Below are 24,702 nucleotides of genomic sequence, written 5' to 3' on the forward strand. Positions count from 1 at the left end.
CAGGGCTATAATCTATTTTTCCAGCATCTAAAGACACAGATGAGAGTAAGTGAAAAGTTGTGGTATTTGCTACAAATTTATCAAAACATCTTTTATGCTCTTAAAGCAACTGTCTCTATTTTCAACACCTTGCATGATATCAGAGTGAACTGAAAAATAGTTCTAATAGTGATAGAAATAAGAAAGTAGAATCTAGAACTCCTTTGAAACCCTTGATAAGTCTAAAATAAACAGCCTTATTTCAAAATCATATTAAATATAGAAGAGGAAGAAAATTCTCTTCTCTAGGTAGTCAAATATTTTAACTTTTCAGATGATTAATACTTTTCACATTAATTTTCTACCCTCTAAAATGCATCAGACTACATAACTCACTGAGTTATGTATTCAAGAACTAGCAGAATCCTCCATCAATGACATGAGAGAGAGAGGCCCTATAATTGTGAGGTTATTAACACGGGCATTGAAATCTGCGATTCTGGTATTTCTTCTTCATTAGCATATAATAGATTATGTAGTTTTCTTTTGTTCTTTTCTAAGCAACAAAATTTTATGATTATCAAGAATGAGCAAGTCCTAAAATACTTTATAGCCTATGCAACAAGGGTTTTCCTCCATAGAAACGCTAATTACAACATAAAAGAAAACCATAAAAAGAAGTTACTAAAAATTCACTCTTAAAATCAGTCATGTAAAATTGCAATTTAATTTCCTCCTAATCCAGATTTTTAAGTGCAAGCATGTTGATTCTTCATACTAAAATTTTTATATTAAAAAAGTGGCTCTGGAATCTGCACTACTTATCTAGAAAAGAATGGTTCAATTCTTAACACATCTACTCGGACAAAACCAACCAGAAAGAAATGATATATGAATGTAAATGCAATTTTATTTACCACTTTGATGCTCCAAATGGCACTGCCAGGAAGCTGCCTGGGTTTAAAAATTTCCCGACCTTCTGAAATGTCTGGGGACCAGGAAGGTGGGCTCACTGTATTATGGGTACTCCAAGCCCCCTAGGATATGGCAGGTGAGAAAATAGATGTATAAAACTCGGCAACGTAAAAGGTCAAAGCCAGCAACTGAGGAATTTCAGAACAGCAAAACAAATGCAGACGTATGGAAATTTAGGACAAATTGCTTCAAGGTAGGGAAAATAAGCTTTACACTTACAATGATTTTATACTTAAATGTTTGCAGCTACAATTTACATTACGTATTTTATTCGGATTGAAACATTAGTACAATGAAACATATTAGGAATTAGGGTTTATAAGGACATCAACACTGACTCATGAATGGCAATTATAGAAACAAAATATAAATAAAAGTCAATTAAATTCTAAGAATTAACACTTTATATAAGAAACTACTTGGGGGTTGTTTTCTTCTAACAACTATCATTCTATCTTTAAGAATGTTAGGTACACCTATTGCTAAAAATAACCAAACCAGGAGACAAAGGAAATTTGAGCAATCGATAGAAATATTCACTTTAAATTATGGAAAGTTAGTGTTCAATCTTAAGATGCAATATCAGCTATAATCCTAGCATTTAACTACTCTTCCTTCTAGTGACCACTAGTTGTGATTTTGGTTTTTATTTTTATTTAGGGAACTATTATCCTTAGATTACATCCATGGGACTAATTTGTACAATGAAAAATATTAAAGCAAATTGTCCTAAATTTGCAAATTAAAATGCCTGAGATACTTGGTTATTTATACAAGAAATAGTATCTTATTAAAGTAGTTAAAATGAAAGTAAGACATTTTACTTCTTAATAACCACATTCAGCAATAACTTGAACTAATCTGATGAGGACGCTACGCAGCATAAATAAAAATGTCTACACCACAAAGATAACATTTTAAAGAAAAACACAAAACAAATGTCAAACAATAAAGAGCCTATTTTGAATTAGGTAATTCCAGAACATATGCTATAACTTTTATCAATTAAATGACCCAAACTTAAAAAACACAGTACTTACCAGGTTTCTAGAATATTATCACACTAACAAATAGTAGCCTATTAATCACACAAAACTACCACCAGCAATTTAAATAATCAACCAAAGTAAGAGTTTGACAGCCCTCTGGAGATCAGATAATTAATGCAGTAACATTATTTTGAGAAAAACCACACAAGGAAGAGACTGGTTTCAATTAACCTCCCCTCAAACTCAGGTAATGGCTATGCTAATTTTACTAACAGGTGAATTACCCCGTGTTACTACTATCAGATCAACCTGTATCTATACCTGAGTGTACAGTGTACAGCTGCATCCAGGTTCTCTGGGAAACCTCTATGCTGCCAGAGTCATTTTTCTATTCTCACTGTACTCACACTGTCAACACCTACATCCAGTTCCGTTGGGTTCAATGCGGCAACAAACCCGTGAATGTGGCCCTGCCCTGCCCTGCTGACCTTTCTGTCCCCCCCGAGCACGTTCTTCCTCCACCTGACCTCCAAAGCCCAGTGTTTCCCGGGGTTGAGCCTAGACAACGCTCTTCTCTGTGTAGTCTCTTTCTAAATGGTACGATCTCTAAGGAGGCCAGTAAACACCATCTTGAAGGTTGTTGTCTCCCAAATTTACATTTCTAATTCCAACATGTTCCTGCGGAAGTCAGTACAGTTTTCAACTTCCTTCTTAGCACTTCCATCCTGTCACACCAAATCTCTCCAGTTTACCACGTCTACTACAATCTCTCCCTTACCCAGTTCTGGCTCACAATCTCCCCCATCTTTAGAAATGGATTCCAGCCCTCATCTGATCTGTTCTTCTCCCTCATCACTCTCCCCTGCCACTCCTTCAATCCAAACCATCAGTAAATTCGGCACAGTCTTCAGGCTCTTCATGATTCTCCCTACCCTGCATCTCCCTAAGCCCTTCCCTGCACAACAGCCAGAAGGACTTGCAAAAATGTAAATCTGATGGAGCAAGACACCACCTTGTTTTAAACCCTTCCAACAGCTTCTCAAGGCACTTAACTTACTGCAATCCTTTCCCGGTGTCTCTCTCCCACTTTATCCTGTGGCCCTCTCTCATGAAATGGGTGTGACCCAGCTACCTTGCTTTCCTTTAAACATGCCATTCTCTTTAGCTGGGGGCCTCCTGACTCCCCAATGGACGGCTGCTGCTTCTGATTCTTCAGGTATGGGCTCGGACATTTCTCCCTCAGAGATGCCTTTCTTCAGCGCTCCAGCTGAACTATCATCTCCCTTACAACATGTTTTGCATCTTCTCACTATTTGAAATTTGGGGTCAGGTGTTCTACTGTTTCTAATTATTTATTGGTACAGAATAGGGACAAAAGATATCTCAATTCAGTTCTCTCAATACTTCCACTGGCTTTTCTCTGACAATATTTGGCTACTGCATAAACTTCCTTTTGGTGGATCACTTAATGTTATGTCAGTAGACAGCTCTTAAAAAAAATACTATAAAAAGTCATACTCTCAGATAATATGTTATTCACCATAATTTAAAAGCTAGCTTTGATGCCAAAATCGTGTCTCATTTTAAAAACATTTACACTTCGGAGAACATTGATGAACAAAATGTAGGGCTCCATAGATCAAGAATGTTTGGATGCCACTTCAGGAATAATTAGAAAACCATTCAACTGCTATGAAGAACTTATATAATAAAAGCTTGGATAATTATATTATGAATTTTAATAAGTATATTATCATAAGACATTGGAAGATAGATTGTGTGCAATTTTATAGGAACTGGAGAAAAATTATGATTATACTTAGATGTTTTGACAATGAAGAAATTACCTAATATATTCTTTAGACTTTAAAATACAGCTATAATTATCAACTTTAGTTATAAATTATCCTACAGATCTCAGCTTTGATGAAAAAGAATTTATACAGACAATTCAGAGGTCAGCTCCCAAATACCGAAACATGGTTTACACTATTGTTGAACTTATACTTGCTACATTTGGATTTATTTGTTGCCATTGGACTAGAAGCTTGAGAAGAGACCATTCTTGTTCACTGCTATGTTAAGCATTCTATTCAAGGCTTATTGAATGCCTGGTTTTTTTCCCACTGGGCATTTTTTTTTTTTTGGATGCAAAAATGCATCAATAAGCATTGTACTATGAAACATACTAATTGCCCCATCAGATAAAGCCTACATTCTTGCCTTTTCTCACCGAAAAAAGAAATTACCAATCCATCCAATGTACTTTTAAACTACGCACAAAACAAATTAAAAGCAAAAGGGTTCAAAATGTAGCCATCAGGAGACTAAGATGTAAAGAGAGCTACAGAGAAGAAACTTGCTATCAAATCCTATAGTAACTTAAAAAAAATATACCACTTGGTTGAGATTGAATTAGATTCTAACAAGAATTACTGAACCCAAAACCTGTTTAAAGTTGGTATTAAGTTTCTTTCTCAAGGCCAATTTCTCAGGTAAATTTACCAGCCTAGTAAATCATACTACTGTTAAAACGGCTGTGGGAAAGGAAAATGAAAACAATAATGGCAAGTGGAGAAAAGGGTATTATGGTCAACTTTCTATTACTAGAAGCCTAGTCCTGTTGCTTGCTGTTAAGTATGATCAATGTCATAATTAGAACCCAAGAGTACCCTAATCTACTGGAAAAGTTTCAAGAGCAGCCAGAGGTTTGGTCCTGGGCAGACTTGGCACCTCCAAGTCATCCTCACTCAGTTCCAGCCTCTCCCAACATGCTATGCGAAACCAAGGTTGCTATGAAACAATGAGTCTGATTTAGAGAGACCGAAAATGATGGAGAGAGAGCAGAAAGGATGACCAGCGAGAGAACAAAAAACTTAAGCATTTATAATTCCTTTTTGGTATATACATTCACCTTACAGCCACAGCAGCAAACGACTCATTTTTATGACTTACAGAATTCTTTTCACATAAATAAGTCTCATATACAAAACTGAGTTCAACATCAAATGGAAGAAATTTAGTCCTGATAGTGCTTTGATAAGATGCTATAAAAGTACAAAAACAGCTGTTACCAGCTTAAAGCCTTCAATAATTTAGGAATGTGAATTTGGCCAGTGCTAGAATTTGGCCGGCTTTGGAAATATCACCACAGGCACAAGAAAACCAAGAGAAAGGGGATGTGTTTGTGGCTTGCCACCCCAGAGGGCTAGACATTTTTTAGGTTTAAAACTACAGTTTTTCAGTGACTTAGAGCAGTGTTTCTTGGATTTTAGCCTAAACAGCATGCAAGCCTGAGGGGAACTCTCCTTCTTGCCCCCTCTGCTTTTCCATAGTACCCTGGGTTTCCTCTTCTGCAGCACATATCACATACTGTAATTCATAGACTGTTCAGTTCCAAAAGTCTGCGCAGCCATTTCGTGGCTTTGAACTCAAGAAACCTAGTACATACTGTATTGTGACCAATGTTTGACTCACTCAAGGCCTACAGTTATTTTCATGGGCATATTTCAGGACAAATAATTTTCAGACAATCTGATTGGTTCTCCAGAGCTATATTTAATACAGGATTATCTCCTCAAGTCATCATTTTCACAGAATATCTGTATTACTCTGCAATTCAAGAAAGCAAGCAGGGCAGCACTGCCACTTGCTGTGTGTCAGGTGCTATACATGTGTTATTGTTAAATTCCAACATCAACAGTATGATGTAGTTTTATAGATAAGAAACAAGACAGCTGGCAAGGTAACAAACATGCTTACCTGTGTCACACAAACAATAATGGAAAAGAAGGACCTGAATCCAAGTAATTGCACGACGGAATTGCCCGTGCTGAATTCATATTAACCAATCTTTCCTGGTATCAAATTACAGTAAAAACTGATGTAAACAATACAAAATATCTCTTAAAAGTCACTTTTTTAAAAGGCAGCATAGTATTTAGACTAGAATGTAAGTGGAAAATCACTCTGGGTATCTACAGTGCACCTTTTATTCTCCATGAAGAATACAGAATACATAGCTGTTACTAATTACACCTTTAATAGATTCTAAGACAAAGTATCAGAAATGTAGGTTTTACGTTAGAGGTATCCAAGAATGGACAATTAAAACTACACGGGAAAAATAAAAAATAAAGAAATAAAAATAAAAAAACTACACGGGATAATTTCTTTCCTTTTAGTGAATGCCACTGTGTCTAAATTATATCGAGCAATGCTTCAAAATTCAAACTGATTTTAATTAAAAGCTGGATATGAAATAATTTAACAAGAACTGAATCTCTCATTTGGACAGTATGATTTATAGCCTTCAAAACAAAACTCAAAAAATCAACAGTGGTTCTTACTAAATGATTTGTGTTTACAAACCAGAAATGGTGTCTACTATTTTAAAAGAGAAAGAAAATGCTTACTTGTAATTAATTGTTGACAAAACTACAATCCTCTACAGTTTGCCATCCTGGAGGTTTGTTTTCCTCTCCCAAGAATAGATTATGAACCTGATTTGTTAAAACACTTCATTCAAAATGCTATTGCAGTAGACAACTATGTTATAAAATTCTATGGTTCATAATAAAATTAGTTAAATTAACAAAATAATAAAAAGTCCACTTCACAATATAATGGGAAAGATGGCTATGATTTAATGAAGTACCATCCCTGGAAACCTATTATATTGAAGAAACTTCACTTTCTCTGAGAACCCCTCAATAAATATCAGTCTTAGAAATTAATGGAAATTTCTAAGTTTTCTATATATATGATGTTAGCAACAAAAAATTATAGAGGGGTAAAATAAAAAATGAAAAAATTCTTAGAATTTGGAAGTTTCCAAAATACAGTTGAGTATTTATGTTTACTTTTATGAAATTTCGTTGAAATATTTAATATTTCAATGAAACATATCTCATGGGTTTAATACACTTATTTCAATACTATCATGAGAGCACTTAGCACATACGTGTCTAGAGCAGACCATAGTCATGTGATTATATGAAATACTTTTCCATAAAACAAGGTGATACAAATAGGATAAATAACAGAAGACAGACTGAGATTACTATCTCAGAATTTCCAAATTAAAATGGATAAGTAGAGCTGTGGAATGAGAGAAATAAATAGAAAATTAAAAACACACTATGTTATTTGATATGCTAAGATAAAAAAATTTTCCATCCTATTTTCCACTGCTTTTTAGAAGCATTTCTTGTAGAAAGTCTCATGCATAAAAGTAACAACAGTAGCATATTTCTCTAATTCAGGACTCTACTTACTACCAAGGGTACAGTGAAAGAAGAGTGTCAGAGGCTGTTTTAATTGGTGCAAGGTGGAGTCATTGCACCAATATGTTTTTAAAGCTCCCCAGGCGATTATAACATGCAGTTGGCCAATAACAACTTTTCTAAACCTAAGGTCAAAGTGGATATACTCATAAACATACTGAAAAATGAAACACTAAAATATATATAAATGCATAACTTCAATAAAGGGGTGAAAAAAAGAAAAGCACTGGTTGAGTGGGATAATTTATATGAAACCATGTCCAGCTGGCTGGCAACCTGTTACTGCTCCACCAATTTCCTTTTCCTACTATCTATCACACCTATATTCTTCCTCTTATCTTTGTGAAATCTTGTGTCTGAAATGAGGAAGAAAAAACAAAAGACTTTTTCTATGCATAACCATCAGAAAAACTTACATTACTGTTCCTAGAGTAAGGTCTTGAAGCATATATCAGAGATATGCTTGAAACATTTCATGAAGAATATAATATAAATAGCACCTAAAAATCTTCCAAATAAAAGGCACAATATAAAACACTAAACTTCAATGATTAAGTTCTTCTAAAGGGAAAATAATCCTGTATAGATTCCATGTTCTGTGTCCTGATGTTTCAGAATCAGAATAGTGATCTATATACCCATCCATACTCCAGTATCACTACACACATTTTTATATATGTACACATATATGTTCATATTCATTTATTACATATTTTTGTATACTGTATACAGTATACTGTATATTTTTTGTATACTGAAAATCTAACGGACACTGAAAATACACAGTGAATTGTTGCTACAACAAATGGTTTTTATCATTCACTTTAAAACATGACCTATGAGCAATTGGAGGATGTAGACTATTTCTACTTCAATACTTAAAAGTGGTGAAAGTATAGCATTACTCTTCATTTATCACTCTTAAATTCAGTTGGTATTTCTCTTTAAATTTAGTTCTCCTAGAACTAAAATTTTCCTGTTTTTAAAATGCTTGCCCTTGCATTTCCAATAAGGTAGTCACTAATTATGAGGCTACTAAGTATTTCTAATATATATGATAAGAAACCAGATCTTGAACACTTAACATGAAAACTGAACGTAACATCTCATTAATAATTTTTATACAGATCAAATGCTAACATACTTTTAATATATGAAGTTAAACATTAAAATTTATTTCACCTGCTTATTTTTAATACTACTAGAAATTTTAAAATTAGATCTATGAGGTTTGCATTATATTTCTGTTAGATGGCACTGGCTTACCCTTCTACTGGCTAACTCCTTTCTCCAGAAAACATTCCATAATCCAATCACTAGCTATCACATCAAATTTTAAAGCTTTCAGGTTTTGTTTCTAATTATTCATTTAATTTCTAAGTGAATTCTTAGAAAAGCTCACATATTAGAAAACTGTAAATAAATATAAAGATTTGACCACTATGAAACAGAATTTAAGCAATGAAATGGTTAGGATAGACTTCACTATACTGGTAAAGACCAGAAAACTAATGACCTTCAACAAAATATGGAAACACTACTGATGTTAATAATACAAACACAGTTGAACACCAAAGAATCTTGCTTATATCACAGTCACTGCCATGAACATCCATCTCATTTTTATACCCAGTCCCCCTACCAAGAATATATTAAATAAATAAATAAAACCAAAAATATAACACAGGAATGCTTGACATCAAAGAAATTCATAGAGTAAGAGACTTCAGGGTTTCCACTATAAAAATATACACTGGAATATTCCCTGGAAGTTATGACCTCAGTACCTTAGCAATGATAAAAAATAAAAGAGCTGTCTTGTTCTATCCAATTCATACTCTCCACAAAAACAGCAGTACGTCAGCAAGCTATGCATTACCAAGTGAAGGTTGTCTGCTACACAACTAATGCCAACCTAATAGGTTAAACATGCCTATGAACAGTTTATGAGATCAACAGCAAATTATTAAGCAGTAATGAGACAATGGCAAATCAACAGAAAGTAGAATACTACCAGAATTGGGAACTAAAAGAGAATACAGCAGAAGCAACAACAAATATTAGGGCATGGGCCATATAAAATAGGATAAACCTGGAAGACTCTCACACACATATACTAACACACAGACTCACAGGCACATAGACCTTAGAATGAATGTAAGTCAACAGAAAATAATCCTAATGGCTTCCCAGTTGGAATAGAAGTCTCTAAATAAGGAGAAATACAGTAAAATTTGACAGGAATATTTATGATGCAGTATCTTTAAAGAATGTAAATATCTGAACCAAAATTAAATTTGAGATTGAAATCTCCATTGCTAGATTTTTTCAGAGCCAAAACCACATAATTGTTATTGAACAATTATCAAGAAAAGAAAACAAGAGTAAGGAAGAGGAAACTGGTTTGAGAACAAAACCATCTCTTGGTAGAACATAAAATAAATATCATGGAAAATACTTAGAGAAAGGCATATATGGAGGAGTGTCTTAGTTTACTGTGAATGTCTTTGCCAGAAATAGTTCCATCCCATGAGGCAATTTTGCCTCTGGTATGTAACTTGCTGTCTTTAGAGAATAAAATATACCTAGAATTTAGAGGAGACTAATTCTCACATTAGAATAAAATTCTATTTTCCCACTTATTTTAGGATTCCAAAATTGGATGATCCAGATCGAGATGATACTACTCCTATAAAGGCAAACTTTAATCACTGGAAGCATTTTAAATCATGAGATTTTAATTTGAAACTTCAAATCACCATTGTTTTTTTAAGGTTTTACTTATTCATGAGAGACAGAGACAGAGGGGGCGGGGGTGGGAGGGTAGGAGGATGGGGCAGAGACACAGACAAAGGGAGAAGCAGGCTCCATGCAGGAAGCCTGACTTGGGACTCCCACGTCTCCAGGATCAGGCCCTGGGCTGAAGGCGGCGCTAAATCGCTGAGCCACCAGGGCTGCCCTTCAAATCACCATTGTGACTAAATACCACATTGTTTGATATCTTGCCATCTTCAGAAAGCAGAAATTTTGTAGAATAAATCAATCTTAGCTACGGTGTCTTCATTTTGCCTTGAGTTATTTTCACTTAAATTCCACTATAAAAGAACTGGAACTTATCCTTAAAGGATAAAAGCCACACTAAAGTCATGGGAAGAACTCTCCTCACTTCCTAAAGATCAACAATACAATTCTAAGACTTCTTCATGAAAACAATGAAGTAAGTCCTAAGGTGGGGGACGGGGGCCGCACAAAAAAGGTAGCAATTAATAAAAAAGTTAAAATGAGAAATCACCACCATGAAAAACTCCTTTAGTAAAATTTGAGGCTTGAGCAGTTAAAAATAGAGACAAAGAATAATATCAAGAAACAACTATCTTAGAGGGGAAAAATAAATGTTAGTTACAATATACCTAAAACTTAACTGTTTTTTTAAGGCTCTATTGTTACTGTGGCATAGAACTTAAAATTTTAAGTGTTTTGTATTAGAAACTATAATCAAATAGGTTGCATTTGCATGTCCCAACTAAGTTGAAATTCTGAGTAAAACTACCTTGAGTTTAAAAAATTAGTCTTCATTACAGTTTATATATATAGGCCAAAACATTTTGGTCAATATTACATCTAGTTCTACCTGAAAATAGGAAAAATTAGCCTCCAAACCAAAGTTCCATATACACCTTATTTTATATAATTGCTCCAAAAGATTTTTCTGTCCATATCATTAAAATCACCCTACCTGTTTGGACCGAGGTCTACCAGGAGAAAATTTTCTTTTGGTAATAGCTGGTTTACCCATGCCGATTTTTGGAGTGACTGAGATATATGTTGTTGGCATAATGTTTCCAACAGAAGCACTGAGGGTTGAAGGGTAAGTGTGCAGTATATCCTGGGAAGGCAAGTCTGAAGAAAGAGAGGAAGACACATTTGCCTTGCTTATGTCTGCAGCTGACACAAATGACAACTCTGTCTCAGATGGTAGTTTTACAGGTTTGTCTTCTCGGCATAAACCATCTTTCACACAATTCTCAACTGCAGGAGCCATTCCAAAGTCCGTAAATGCAGTGGAAGATTCAGAACCTGTTTTCTGTTCCATTTCTTCTTGTACCCTTTCTATAACCAACTGTTCCTTAGAACATAAAGAAGTACTTTGCTCACACGGGGACACCACAGTGTCCGGTGGAACAATGGCAGATTCAGTGGCTGATTTTGGAGGCCGAGATTCTTCTATGGATGCCAGCATTTTGGATTCCTCTAACTGCAGATCCTCGTGCGGCACAATGATCTGGTGTGTACGGACTTCAATGTTTTCTGTCACTTCCATTTTGTTTTCATTTTGATCGTCAAAAATATGCATCACTTTAGAAGACATTTCCATTTTTTCACTATCAACTTCATGAGAAATCTGATTTTCCACTTCAGGGTTCATTTTATCTTGCGATGATTCTACAAAATTTGGAATATTTGTTATATTAATGTATTTATAAATTTAAATTTTTCTGGCTTAAAAATAATAGGCTTGGGCAGGAAAGGGGATAGAAGGGAGAAAAGGGATTTCCACACTTATGGAAACTTATGGTTATACCCTGACTAAAATCAGAAGGTATTTATCAAGGAAAACAATTATTATGATAATAAAGGCCAAAATACACCAGGACTTATGAATTACATCAGGCCAGAAAAGCTACAAAAACATCACCTTAATTAATAGTATCCTTAGAGTTTAAGGTAGTTTCTGGTAAAATATTAAAACAGAATTTCTAATATAATTCTATTTAACTTATATGATTACAATCGAACATTTACAAAAAGATTTACAATTTTGTAGGTCAAGTTATACTCTTTCAACAGCTAGAAAAATGAGGCTCAGTGATCTTGTACAAGGTTTCCAAGTTAAAAAGTAAAGACTAGGGCAGCCCGGGTGGCTCAGGGTTTAGCGCCGCTTTCAGTTCAGGGCCTGATCCTGGGGAGCCAGGATCGAGTCCCACGTCAGGCTCCCTGCATGGAGCCTGCTTCTCCCTTTGCCTGTGTCTCTGTCTCTCTGTCCCTGCCTCTCTCTCTGACGGTCTGCCATAAATAAAATCTTAAAAAAAAAAAAAAAAAGTAAAGACTAGTCTAGAATATGAAGAGTTTTTTTAATAGCAGGCGCTCAGATGTAATCCTTCTGCAGAATCAGATGAGTAGCTATCACAGGTAGAAGATACTTTACTTATTAGCTGTACCTGCTAACATAACACATTTTTTTGGATATAATCTTTGTATTTCCTCATCATCGATAATTAAATAGGCAAATCTTACCAAGTCAATAAACATAATTAGATATCAGAAATATCTAAAGTCACTAACTGGTAAATTTTAAGTCAGGGTGCCACTGTGTTAAGCCTTTAACCCAAACATGCCTAAAAACAAAGTCAAAGATCCAATTTACATAAGACCTACATGGCTCTATCAGGTAAGATCACTGGATAAAATGCACTTATTTCAAATACTATCAAGGCAATTTCTAAGTTACATTAATAGAGATATTAATTTTTTGGGATCCCTGGGTGGCGCAGCGGTTTGGCGCCTGCCTTTGGCCCAGGGCGCGATCCTGGAGATCTGGGATCGAATCTCACATCGGGCTCCCGGTGCATGGAGCCTGCTTCTCCCTCTGCCTGTCTCTCTTTCTCTCCCTCTCTCTGTGACTATCATAAATAAATAAAAAAAATTTAAAAAAAAATAGAGATATTAATTTTCTCATTTACTATTTACTGTGGTGACTGCACTTTATGTTCTGATAGCAAAATGAAATCCCACTTTTCATTTCTACTCCCTGAAAGACTACAGTTAAGGATAAAGGGGAAAAACATCAAATAACAGATCTGATCATACCAAGTATTTTTACACCAAAAAATGCTTCAAAAATACTAACATTAAAAAAGAATGATAGGGCACCTGGGTGGCTCAGTAGTTGAGCATCTGCCTGCCTTCGGCCCAGGGCATGATCCTAGAGACCCGGGATCGAGTCCCACATAAGGCTCCCTGCATGGAGCCTGCTTCTCTGCCTCTGTAGGTCTCTCTCATAAACAAATAATATCTTAAAAAAAAAAAAAAAAATGTAAACATGCTCTACATCCCAAGCAGTTCTAATATGCTCCACTACCAGTCTTCTATAAAGACTTTAACTTTATTTTTTAAAGATTTTATTTCTTTATTTGGGGGGGAGCGTGTGCACACACACGAGTGGGGGTAGGGAGGCATAGGGAGAGGGAGAAGCAGACTCCCCACTGAGCAGGGAGCCTTGATCCCAGGACCATAAAAACATGACCTGAGCAGAAGGCAGCTGATTTACCAACTGAGCCACCCAGGTGCCCTGATTTTAAATTGTTTAATAGTGAATATCTGATTTAGCAACTCTACAGAGAATTTAACATCCTTTAGAAATCCAATGCCAAGTCTTTTTAAGAAAAGGATTGAAAAATTAACTTAATAGATCATGACTCAAATTTGCATAACAGTCATAAAAGCATTATGCTGTAACTCAATCAAATTAGATAGTATGCTTACCAGAAATGAGAAGACCATGTGTATCAAGACTTTCTGGTGGATTATTCTGCTGCTGCTCTTCTGTGGGGATGTGAACTGCTGTGAATGACACATTTATGGAATCTCCAGCAAGGAGTCAAAATTTCTCTAACACTGCTCTCTCAATAGTAAGTTGAGTAAGACTTTTATCCTACTGCCAAATACCAATATTCAACATAAGCACAAAATACACTGTTACTATTTATTTGTAAGTAGGGTATGAAGATTAAATTAGGAATCTGATTATGTACTCTGACAAGATTTATTATTATAGATAGCTTTGTCTTATCTTTCTTTACATCTTATTCAATAATACCTTTTAATGAAAGTTATTAAATACAAAACTGAATCTCAGAAAATCTGAGGCTTTTTATGTATACTCTCAATCTATATAAAATTTCACATAAAATCCCAGACTGTCAGATGAGCCCACGATTAAGTTTAATAACTAGTTTTTCCACAACCTTGTCTCATTAATTCCAGATCCCCAAGTATAGTAACAGTTATTATCAACATTCCAAAAAGCTTAATTGAAATATCACTGAAATAACTGAAATACCCTCAATAGAACCACTGAGACGATCTAAAACAATAAATTTTTCATTATCTCAGCATGAAACATCTCACTATCAGTATCAGCTCTAGTCAATAATTATAACTAAAGAAAGAGAAAATAACAAACTGCTTTTTAATGAAAATCACTTGGCCCCCAAAGTAAATATTTATGATTAGGTCTAGATTATGGCTGAACTACAAATATATATACATGCCCTTTCCCCTAGTAATTTCTAATGTTATTTTACTAGAAAGCTCCTCTCTAAACAATTTCCTAAAGTGACTATGCTTTGTGGCTCACTTTTATTTAGGAGAGTAAACTTTTAGTAAATATTCATATATTCACTGTATATACACATTTTCTTCTGAAAATAAACTATATCCATTACTGAAAACATTCTTACCATCTGGAACAATTCCAGGTGTGGACTCCTGATCACTGATGTCTTTATTAATTGCTTGCTCTGGAAATACCATATGGTCCTCAGGTCCTTCAACCTCCATCTCATTGTTATAATCTTAACAGAATATTATTTATTCTTTAGCTTAGAGTTAAGTTTTTCTGGTTTGTTAACTATGTAAATAATTATGACTTTGCTATTATGACCCAGAATGGCATAAATTCTTCTTCGTATTTTAAATTTTCAACCAAATATCTATCTACATTTTTGATGCAGATGGAAAAATCATCTAAATTATGAATTAAAGGATTACTGACATTTTATTATTTTAACAGGACATTCTAAAACTGTATACTGATGGCATCTTGGAAATGAAACATTAGTAATTAAGACGTATTTACTTAAACCTCTTGCAGATGATAACATAGGACTTTATAAAAGTTGCCATTCACATTGATTAAAATGAAAACTGATCTGTAGGCAGGTCTGTTTTCTTGACCACCAAAAAACTTGTGATTATGTTCACAACCAACAGAATATTATTAAAATTACCTAAACAAAATTTTGGGCTCAAAAGATATGAGTTAACATTTAAGAAGATCATCATAAAACTAAAACTTGTTTGGAGTGAAATAACCCAGGTTTTAAAGCACAAATTACAGCCAAACACTGACAACTTTCATTGCCAGCTGAAAGAACACAACTGGAGTAAGGCACTTCAGTCCTGGAATTCATATTATTAGAAGAGTTGGAAAAGAGCTATATCAGATGTCAGTCATCAGATTCAGAGATGACCTGAATCACATGTATACTTAAAGGTTGAGAAATTAAGAATAAAATGGGATCTGATACACAGGATTACCTCATTATTACTAAAATAATTTATTGCTGACTGGCTGGCACACATCAAAAAAACACAAAAAAATTCTCAAGTTTACCTGTAGTGACTTCAGCCATCACCACTTCATCACCTGCCTGTAATGGATCCATCTCAGCTGCTATGTGTTTACAATACATGCAGATATACTCTTCTTTGAACTGAGAATCCAGCTCATGATCTGTTGGTTTGTCACATTCTAAGTGAACCCACCTGCAGTGATAAATGTATTTAAATAAAATTTTCTAATTCAAAGACAAGTTACTATCTAGGGAAAAAAGAGGCAATTGCTAAAAAAGGTGGATACAGAAAGGGTTAAAAGGATGACAGAAGAGAGGTTACAGAGACTGGCAACTAGTGATGGCTCTAGAAAAGACCTCTGGCATTTTCAGAGGTCATTAAAGGTGCTCACATCTTTTTATTTCCATATTTTTAAGTCATTTCCTCTTTACATTCCCCTCCTAATGCTTGTCTCTGGTCTTTTACCCATTCAATTCCTTATGCCTTTCAGACTCGTTAAATATGTAATTTAATTTCATCTTTAACACTACTCAGTACACAAAGGATCATTAGAGTGATAAAAGCTTGGAACTCAAAGATAGATGGTAGCACAAATGATCACATGATAGGAGAACTGATCACTCAATGGAAGAACTAGATCTTCTTACCTTTTGCACATATTACAATGAAGCATGTCTTTCTGCAATTCTGGATGGTAGCACTTCCCACAGAAAGGACATAAGTTATCCTGTTGTTGGTAACAACTGTCACATACCAAGCAATTGTGGTGCCACTGAGAACTAGATCGTGTGCCACACTCTACACATATTCTGCAATTCTAAACACCAGAAAAAATGAAAACAAAAACAGTTTGTTATGCATTTGTATTGCAGTTCTGGTGTGAACCTTTCTGAAATCAATGAAACATTTGCACATTATACATTAAGCTTTAATTTTCATGACACTAATTTAGGGTATATGTTTCTGAAAAAGCAGTGTGTTTTAAATATCTGATGAGACATCATTCAATTTGCACAAAAAGCTCCAGGAAAATGTAAATAGGGCCCAGAGACATCCAAGAAAACATAAAGAGGGAAGGAAGAAAACCAAGAACATAGCAACCCAAACTTCAAAAAAGAAACATATTCCAGAATCAGGAAGTAGCTTGTGTGGAATAAGTATTTGACTCTGCATTGTGTAAACAAATTGGTGCTTCTAAGCTACTTCATTTGTTTGTAGGTAGCTTAGGAAGTAAAAATAAGAATTCACACTAAAGAATGATCATGACCCACTCCAAATGTCTTATAGAGTGTGAAACTATTATAGTAAAATCCATGCCAAAATCCAATTACATCTTCTCATATTTTCAGAACAGAGAACGGCACTATCCTTACCAAAGGAGAACTGTCTGTCTGTGGAGTGCAAGGCCTGCCAGAAGCCCACCATCACCCTCTGCTGCACCCTTGGCCAACCAACCTAAATTCTGGGCACACAGCTGATAAATTGTGAGCTCGTTATCCACCCCAAATTCTAACCTAAACACTGGAAAAAGGGGAATTCTATGTTTTTTGAAAGATTTGATTATTAAATAAATAGAAACCCTACCATGAATTGCTCAAGTCTTACAGATTTAAAACAAATGGGCACATAAATATCAAGGCAAAGTCCTGAACAAAGTATTAGCAGTTTATACAAGATATGCAAGAATGGTTAAATATTAGGAAATGTCTGGCGCCTGAGTAGCTCAGTTGGTTAAGTGTTCAACTCTTGATTTTAGCTCAGGCTGTGATCTCAGGGTGGTGAGATTGAGCCCTGTGTTGGGCATCAGGCTCCGCCCTCAGTGCAGAGTTTGCCTGAGGTTCTTTCTCCTTCTCCCTCTACCACTCCCAGGCCCCCCACAAGTTGTGCTTTCTCTCTCTAAAAACAAAAAAGGAAAGAAAATCTATTTTTAAAAATTGGCATATTATTATGTCTGAAAATAAAAGGCAAATTACTAAATTCAATAGATGCTGGAAAAGCTTTTGGAAAAAAAGTCAAAACCTGTACCTAAAAAATCTACCTCTTCAGATAATAAAAATGGATGGGTATTTTCTAAATGTGATACATACACATTGCCAGGATTTTACTTAACTGGGGGGACCTAGTTAAATAGAGGCAATCCCACTAAAGTCAGGAACAAAGCAAGGATGCCACCTATTTCCACTATTGGTTATATATATAGTTAACATGGTTCTAAAGCCAATGTAAACATTGAAACAAATGAAAAGAGGCAGTGCAATAGTAAAAGAACAAAATTATCTGTAGATGACAAGGGAGTATATTTGGAAAATCCTAGAGAATCAATCATAAATTCAATAAAAGAATTTAACAAAGTAGCAGGATACAAAATTTGGGGCTCAAGGGGTAAGAATTAACATATATACTCACATGTACATAATTTATAAATAATGAATTTATACCAGTAACTCCAATTCTGATCCCTCCCACTCAGTTCTTGCCTTCTTCCGTTCTTGTATAGCTATTCTCTAGTCCCCACAACACTAACACATTTACTCAACTGTCCAACCGAATAAACAAAACTACCTGGGTTTGCTCTCAGTAATTGACTTTATTCCCCCTTTAGTTTTTGACTATATAGGATATTAATATGCTTTCAAAACTCAGTTGTATAAACTGTTCTACAGAGAATTAATGTTTATAAGTTATGTACATATGTGAGTATCAGCCCATTTATTTGTATATGTAAGTGTGTGTGTAAATACATGCATGCATTTCCTGCCCCATCTGCTGAAAAGCCAAAGAGGCAAACACTCCCATAGCAATGAGCACACCTAGGACCCATTTTCCGCTAAAGGAACCAGACCTACTTCTGGAAAAGAGGGCCGATTCCTGGGCTGGGGCAGAGAGGTGGAAAATGAGCTTGGGACACCTTGTGATGCCAAAATGTAACAAAATGCTCAAATAAATGGTGAGGGCATGTCACAAAAGCATAGGAGGCAGCCCACAGAAGCTACCAAAGGCAAATATGGGACAATCTGAGTATAGAACAAATAAGATAAAGAATTATGAATTATTGAGGACAGTAGGAATTTCTCAGTCAATACTGACAATATAAACAAATAATTGTGACATGTAAAAGAAGGGAGAGTTCCTGTTTACAACAGAGGTGCAGAGCGCTGGCATATGTAACAATGCTAGAGTTGCAAAAGCACCATTTTACAACCAACACATACAAATGATGAAGCAATGGTTTCTAAAATCTTGGAGGAAAATTTGAGGAGCAAGATAGTCACATGATCTTAAATATCTTCTCATATAATGTTTTTATTAGATGTGAAAAAAGGAAGAAAAAAAAAAAAGGAGAAATTTGACAGCAGCTTGACCAAATTATCAGAATGCACATCACCTATGAGGGAGATGAGCACCAGGTGCCTCTAGCAGAAGCACATCACTACTTCAGTATTCCAGCCAACAATGCAAAACTCTATATAATTGTGAAGAAGTATCAGACAAAAGTAGAAAAAAAAAAATCAAACAGGTTATGTGGGGAAGAACTGTATCCTTCCAAAAATGTCAATATCCAAAAGACAGAGAAGGACTCAGGAAATTCAGATTAAAGGAGTCCAAAGTGAGAACCAAAAAGAGTACCTTAAAAAAAAAAAAAAAAAAAAAAAAAAAAACTACAAAAACAAAAAGAGTACCTTACCCTAGAAGTGGATCTTGGAACCTATATGGGGTGGGGGGGTGGAGGAGATGCTATATTGGATGTTATATCAAGTGACAAAATTGAAATATGGATAATAGATTAGACGAAAATACTTATGTTGATGTAAACGTATGAAGTTGCTAACAGTGCTTTGCTTATGTAAGGATATTCCTATTATTAGGAAATACAGGGGCACTTGGGTGGCTCAGGGTGTGGTCCCGGAGTACCAGGATGGAGTCCCACATTGGGCTCCCCTCAAGGAGCCTGCTTCTCCCTCTGCCTAGGTCTCTCTGTCTCTCATGAATAAATAAATACAATCTTAAAAAAAAAAAAAAAAAAAAACAGTAAATACACACTGAAGTGTTTAGGGGTAAAGGGGACACAGTCTATGTAACTTACCCTCAAATGGTTCAGGGCAAAAAAACAGAGATGGGAGGGAAGAAGAAGAAAGGGTACACACAATGATACTAAAATCTAACAAAGGTAAAAAGTATAAATGGTATACAGGTACTATTTTTTCTAACATCTAAAGTTTGAAATTATTTCAAAATAACGTTTTTTAAAAATCATGATATACCAACACAAAAGCATTCTGGACAGAGAAACAGGAAAAAGAAACCTAACCTGACAATGACTGGACTAAAACAAAGTTCCTGAAAAGATTACCTGTACGTCAGTGTGAGCAGCCTCACAAGTCTGATACCCCCATGAAGGCAGACCTATTTGCCTGTTCATCTCTGGCCTCCACCACGGTGCTTTGCACACAGTAGGCCTTCAAATGTTAAATAAATGAACGAATTATGACTAAAGACTATAGACATCTATGAGAATTTAACAGTAGAGGAAGAGAATTATTCTTCAGTGGATAAGCCTATGAAAAACTCTAGGATAATTCTTTGACTATTTAATTTAGACATAACAAGGGACACCTTATAGGCATCATCTTACTAAATCCAACACCCTGATGAGGTAAGTTCTACTAACCTTCTCTACAGGGGAAAAACTGGCTTAAGGAAGTCAAATATTTTGCCAAAGTTCCTGTATTTAGTAACTGGAAAAGTGGAGATCTGGCTCCACAGCTGAATCTTTCACAACATTATATACCTCCATAGAACAGATTTTTTTTTTTTAACTATCCAGTTGTATTCTTAGCAATATTATACATGATTTAGTCACTGTGATAGAGCATAGCAGACTATGATAGAGAGCAAATTAGTAAAAGAGTGAGACAAAGATAAAAGAGAACCTCAGGAAATAAACCCCGAATTCTGAAGACATTTTCCAAGATAATGAAAAACATAACAAAGAAGATAATGAATTAAAAGCAGGAAACAAAATTATCTAGATGTTACTAAACATTATTTAAGAAACTGCAAAGATGGCAAATATTTAAAAAAAAAAAAAAAAGGCTAAGTTAACCAACTCTTCTTTAGACCTTTTTTGGGGGCCTGACTAGAGAGACTGATCCTGGTCAACATGTTCTAGGTAACTAATTAATGTAGAACCAAAATCAGACACAACCTGGAAACAAATTCAAAGAACTGACAAAAATAACGATCTTAAAGCTCTTAAGTAGAACAAAGGATTATAATTAAGTGAACATGTAAAACAAAACAAAACAAAGGTATTTTTCTTCTGTGATACCACAAATGGGAAAACTGGAGGAAAAAAAATGTTTCCACAGCATAAAACTGAAAAAGTTGTAAAACAAAATGATACCAAACCAAGTTCTTATAGTAGCCTGAAGACAACAGTCTCTTTCAGATATGCTGGATTTCAGAAAAATTGCTATTCCTTAATGGAGCATAATCAAGAATCCAAAAGACTGGGGGGTTAGAGATTGGAACTTATACAGAGAATACTTTTTTTGCAAGGAAAAAGTGACAAAGGTTTACAGTCTCCCAGTTGATCAAAAACAGAAGGAAGAGAAAGGAAAAGGGAAATTTCTGGTTTCTCCATTTTTACTAAGTGGAAGAAGAAATCATTCATACTTCCAAGTATAACTTAACACAAAATAAAATTCTTAATTGCAAGTCGCTGCAGGAAATAAAAGGAAAAACAGAAAGGAAATCAAAAGAACTATTCTGTCTTAAAATAATCTAGCATTTCAATTGCAACCATTAATCTAAATAGTTAACTCTATTAAACCTCACACACACAAACACACACACACACACAATTTAAAATGACACACAAGGACCCAAAATAAAAAGATGTGAAAACATTACATTCAACTGATAAAACTAAAGCCCTAGGAGGCCATATTGATGGGCAAACAAAAATAGCTGGTTCCAAAAAGGGGGGGGGGGGGGCATTACACAATAAGGTAACTTTATATTGATAAAAATGCACAACACATCAACACTGACCCTGACATACCTGCCAAATAACAACCAAAAAATATTAGTTCAGTTCACAAAAAGAAAAAGTAAAATACAAGGAGAAATTATTGAGGAAAACTGTAGTGGTCAACTCCATCTACATTCTAATACACTGTCGAATCAGGTAGCCAAAAAATAAAAAGGACTTCATCTAGCTAAATAAAATAAACAGAAATATTACACCTTAAAGTCACTACTTCAATTATGAAAATATTTGTGAAAAAGAAAACCACACTGGTTAATGCTGGGTTACACACAATTAAAGCAGAAATTAACATGCTTAAGCACAACTTAAAACCCAAAAGATAAAGTGATTAGGCTACATGTACGCAGAGACAGCTACAATTAAAACGAATCTGGTTGCAGCCAAAGCTATAATCAAAGGTAAATTTATAGTCTTAAAATATACTTTTTTCCTTAGTAAAGAAAACGAATTACGAATTCAACTTCCTATTTCAGAAAAAGAAGAAAGGCAAATAAAAGTGTGTAGAGAAGACGAACGCACACACGCACCAACCTGCAGCCCAAAGTGCGGACGGGAGAACGCGGGAAGGCACCGGCCGCAGACAGGAAGAAGCCGGAACCGCCGGAGGCCCGGGGCAGCCGCCCCCGGTCCGCCCGCAGGCCCCGCCTGCCCCGAGCCCCACGTGAGGGCGGTAAGCGCGGGCCCGCGGGCCTGGGGCCCCTCCCCTCCAGGCCCCACCCTCGGGCCGCAGCCGCACCCGCCGCACCGCCCAGCGCCCTGGAACCAGGTGGGGCCGCGAGCTCCAGGTGCCCCTGACCCGGCGGGACGCTGGCGCAGGTGCTCGGCTCCGTCCGTGCCTCCTCCCACCCCCACACCCGCACCCCATCCGCGGGGTCCTCCAGGCGAACTCTCCCCCTTTCCAGGACTTTCCTAGGACAGCAAGTCACCCGCCCCCCCCCACCACACACCCCTCTCGTGTCCGGAACGCCTTTCCAGCTTCTGGAGAAAGCCTCTGGCTGGCGCCACCTCACAGCCCTTAATCTCAGCAGCCCAGGAAGCCTCCACCTGGAGGCTGACCCTGGCCCTCGGGGCCCCGGGACCATTTCAGGCAGCTCACTCCACCCCACCTCCCTGAAGCCTGCCCTAAGTCCACAGAAGGCGGTGCATGGGCAACAGGAGCCCGTTTCTATGCTACTGGGAGAAGAGTGGGAGAATGCTAAGACCACAGACGCAGTCTGGGAGGGCTGTTTTCCGAAAAGTTCAGTTTTCATAGAAATGCTAGCATAAAAAAAATTAAAGTTTAACAGACCTTCGAGGGTACCACAATGCAGATTTTAATACCTGCATTTAGCATTTGTATTTATCATGTTAGTCCCAGGTGCCATCAAAGAGGTACAAAACATGCAAGATTTTACACAGTAAAATTACGGTAGAAAAAATGAGATGTTTGGATGGCACAGGGATACATGGCAGCATCCAGAGAGCCAGCAGAGAGGACTCTTATCTTCATAAACATCAAGACAATGGCTAAAGGGTGAACAACATACCAGTAACTTAAAATAAGGAACTAATGTTCCATGTTTTAGAAATAACTGGATTAATTCCCATTTAGAACAGATTTCAGTTGTATCACAATAGTGCACTCATGAATAAAAACCTGTATGGTTACTGAATGACACTTCATTACATCTAATGTTGAAATACTGCTTGCTGGCACTTTCAGGTCTGATTATTCTGAACTAGTAAACAGGGTCATGGCATTATCAATACTATTTTTATACAAATACAAAAGGCTTTCTATGTACTGACATTATTAAAGCCAAAGGAAAGGCTTACACACTGAACTGGGCACAAGAAAATATCCTTTTATTAAATCCAATCTTGGCAATTTAGTTTCAAAGCAAAACTGTATGTCAGATGAAATTTGTAATTACTTTATAAATCCTATTTAGTTTTATTTTAAGTGTAATTATCGAAGATAAAAATAAGTTTATGCCTAGGTTTCACATCTGTTCTAGAAAATTTAGATATAATTAAAGAAAAAAAAACTCAACCTGGGGGATATATAGAGATGGCTTGTGGATCTAGAGTCTTTAGTCTTTAGAGATCTACACCCTAATACAAAAAGAAAATTAGATCAAGAAATATTTCTTATTTAATCTAGAGAGAAAAGCACTGCTACTCACATAGGTATAGTACGATAGCATAAGGAGAGAGCATCATATACAGGATAAAACATTATAAAGACAGGAAACCTGAGTTTTAGTCCCTTTTCTGTTTCTACAAATAAGTAAACTTGGATGATTAACCACTGGGCCTGCACCAGCCCTCACCTAGAATTTATTAGTTTACCTATATAGATTCCAAAACGAAGCACATGTACTACTTTTATGACTGATCCATTCTAGAGAATATTTAAAGGAAAGTCATAGTGAATATTGTTTATAAATATCTTCCAAACAGGAAAAAGAGATTAGTTTTATTTAATCACTTGAGAATTAAAGATAAATTTGATTTGTTCTTCTACTTTCACTTTAAGAGTTGAAATATTTTGTGTTTCCACAGACAAATACTTCTTAAATTTGTTACTGTTTACCTGGTAGTGTACTAATAATAACTTTGCCCAGTACGTAAGATTGTTGCCCAACTTAACAGGGTTTAGAGGTACAGATCAAAGAGCCTCAGTAAATTCCTCAGAAAGCATAAAGAGACCAGCATAGAACATCTCAAGGTCATAAAGATGCAAATAACAAAATAGATGGAAGAAGGGAGAATCACTGACTAAAAGAATATCCAGAAAAAAATAAAAATAACTGAAAATACATCTTAAAAGTGTCACACCAAGCAGAAAGACTGGTATCTTGAGCAATGGAAAAATGTCTACAGACCTTCTCTAACACTCTAAAAGAAACTTTAAACAGCATCTATAAAATAAATATCTAAGTAAAGAATTACTAAAGCTACGACAGGGAAGGGACAGTATACATATACAGTATGATTCCAAATATTTAATACAAGTGTACTTATA

At 35.7% G+C, this 24,702-nt stretch overlaps 1 protein-coding gene across 1 annotated transcript in view; it reads right to left on the reverse strand.

The window, feature by feature from the left end:
• The window catches only part of KMT2C (lysine methyltransferase 2C), a 283,967-nt gene that overhangs the window by 88,727 nt on the left and 170,538 nt on the right, over window positions 1-24,702 (reverse strand). The window contains 6 exon segments of the mRNA XM_038559782.1: window positions 897-1,016; window positions 10,965-11,671; window positions 13,772-13,849; window positions 14,749-14,862; window positions 15,684-15,835; window positions 16,291-16,460. Coding sequence (XP_038415710.1) covers window positions 897-1,016; window positions 10,965-11,671; window positions 13,772-13,849; window positions 14,749-14,862; window positions 15,684-15,835; window positions 16,291-16,460 — 1,341 coding nt within the window.

This window comes from Canis lupus, chromosome 16, assembly GCF_011100685.1.
Source record: "Canis lupus familiaris isolate Mischka breed German Shepherd chromosome 16, alternate assembly UU_Cfam_GSD_1.0, whole genome shotgun sequence".
Taxonomy (NCBI): Eukaryota; Metazoa; Chordata; class Mammalia; order Carnivora; family Canidae; genus Canis; species Canis lupus.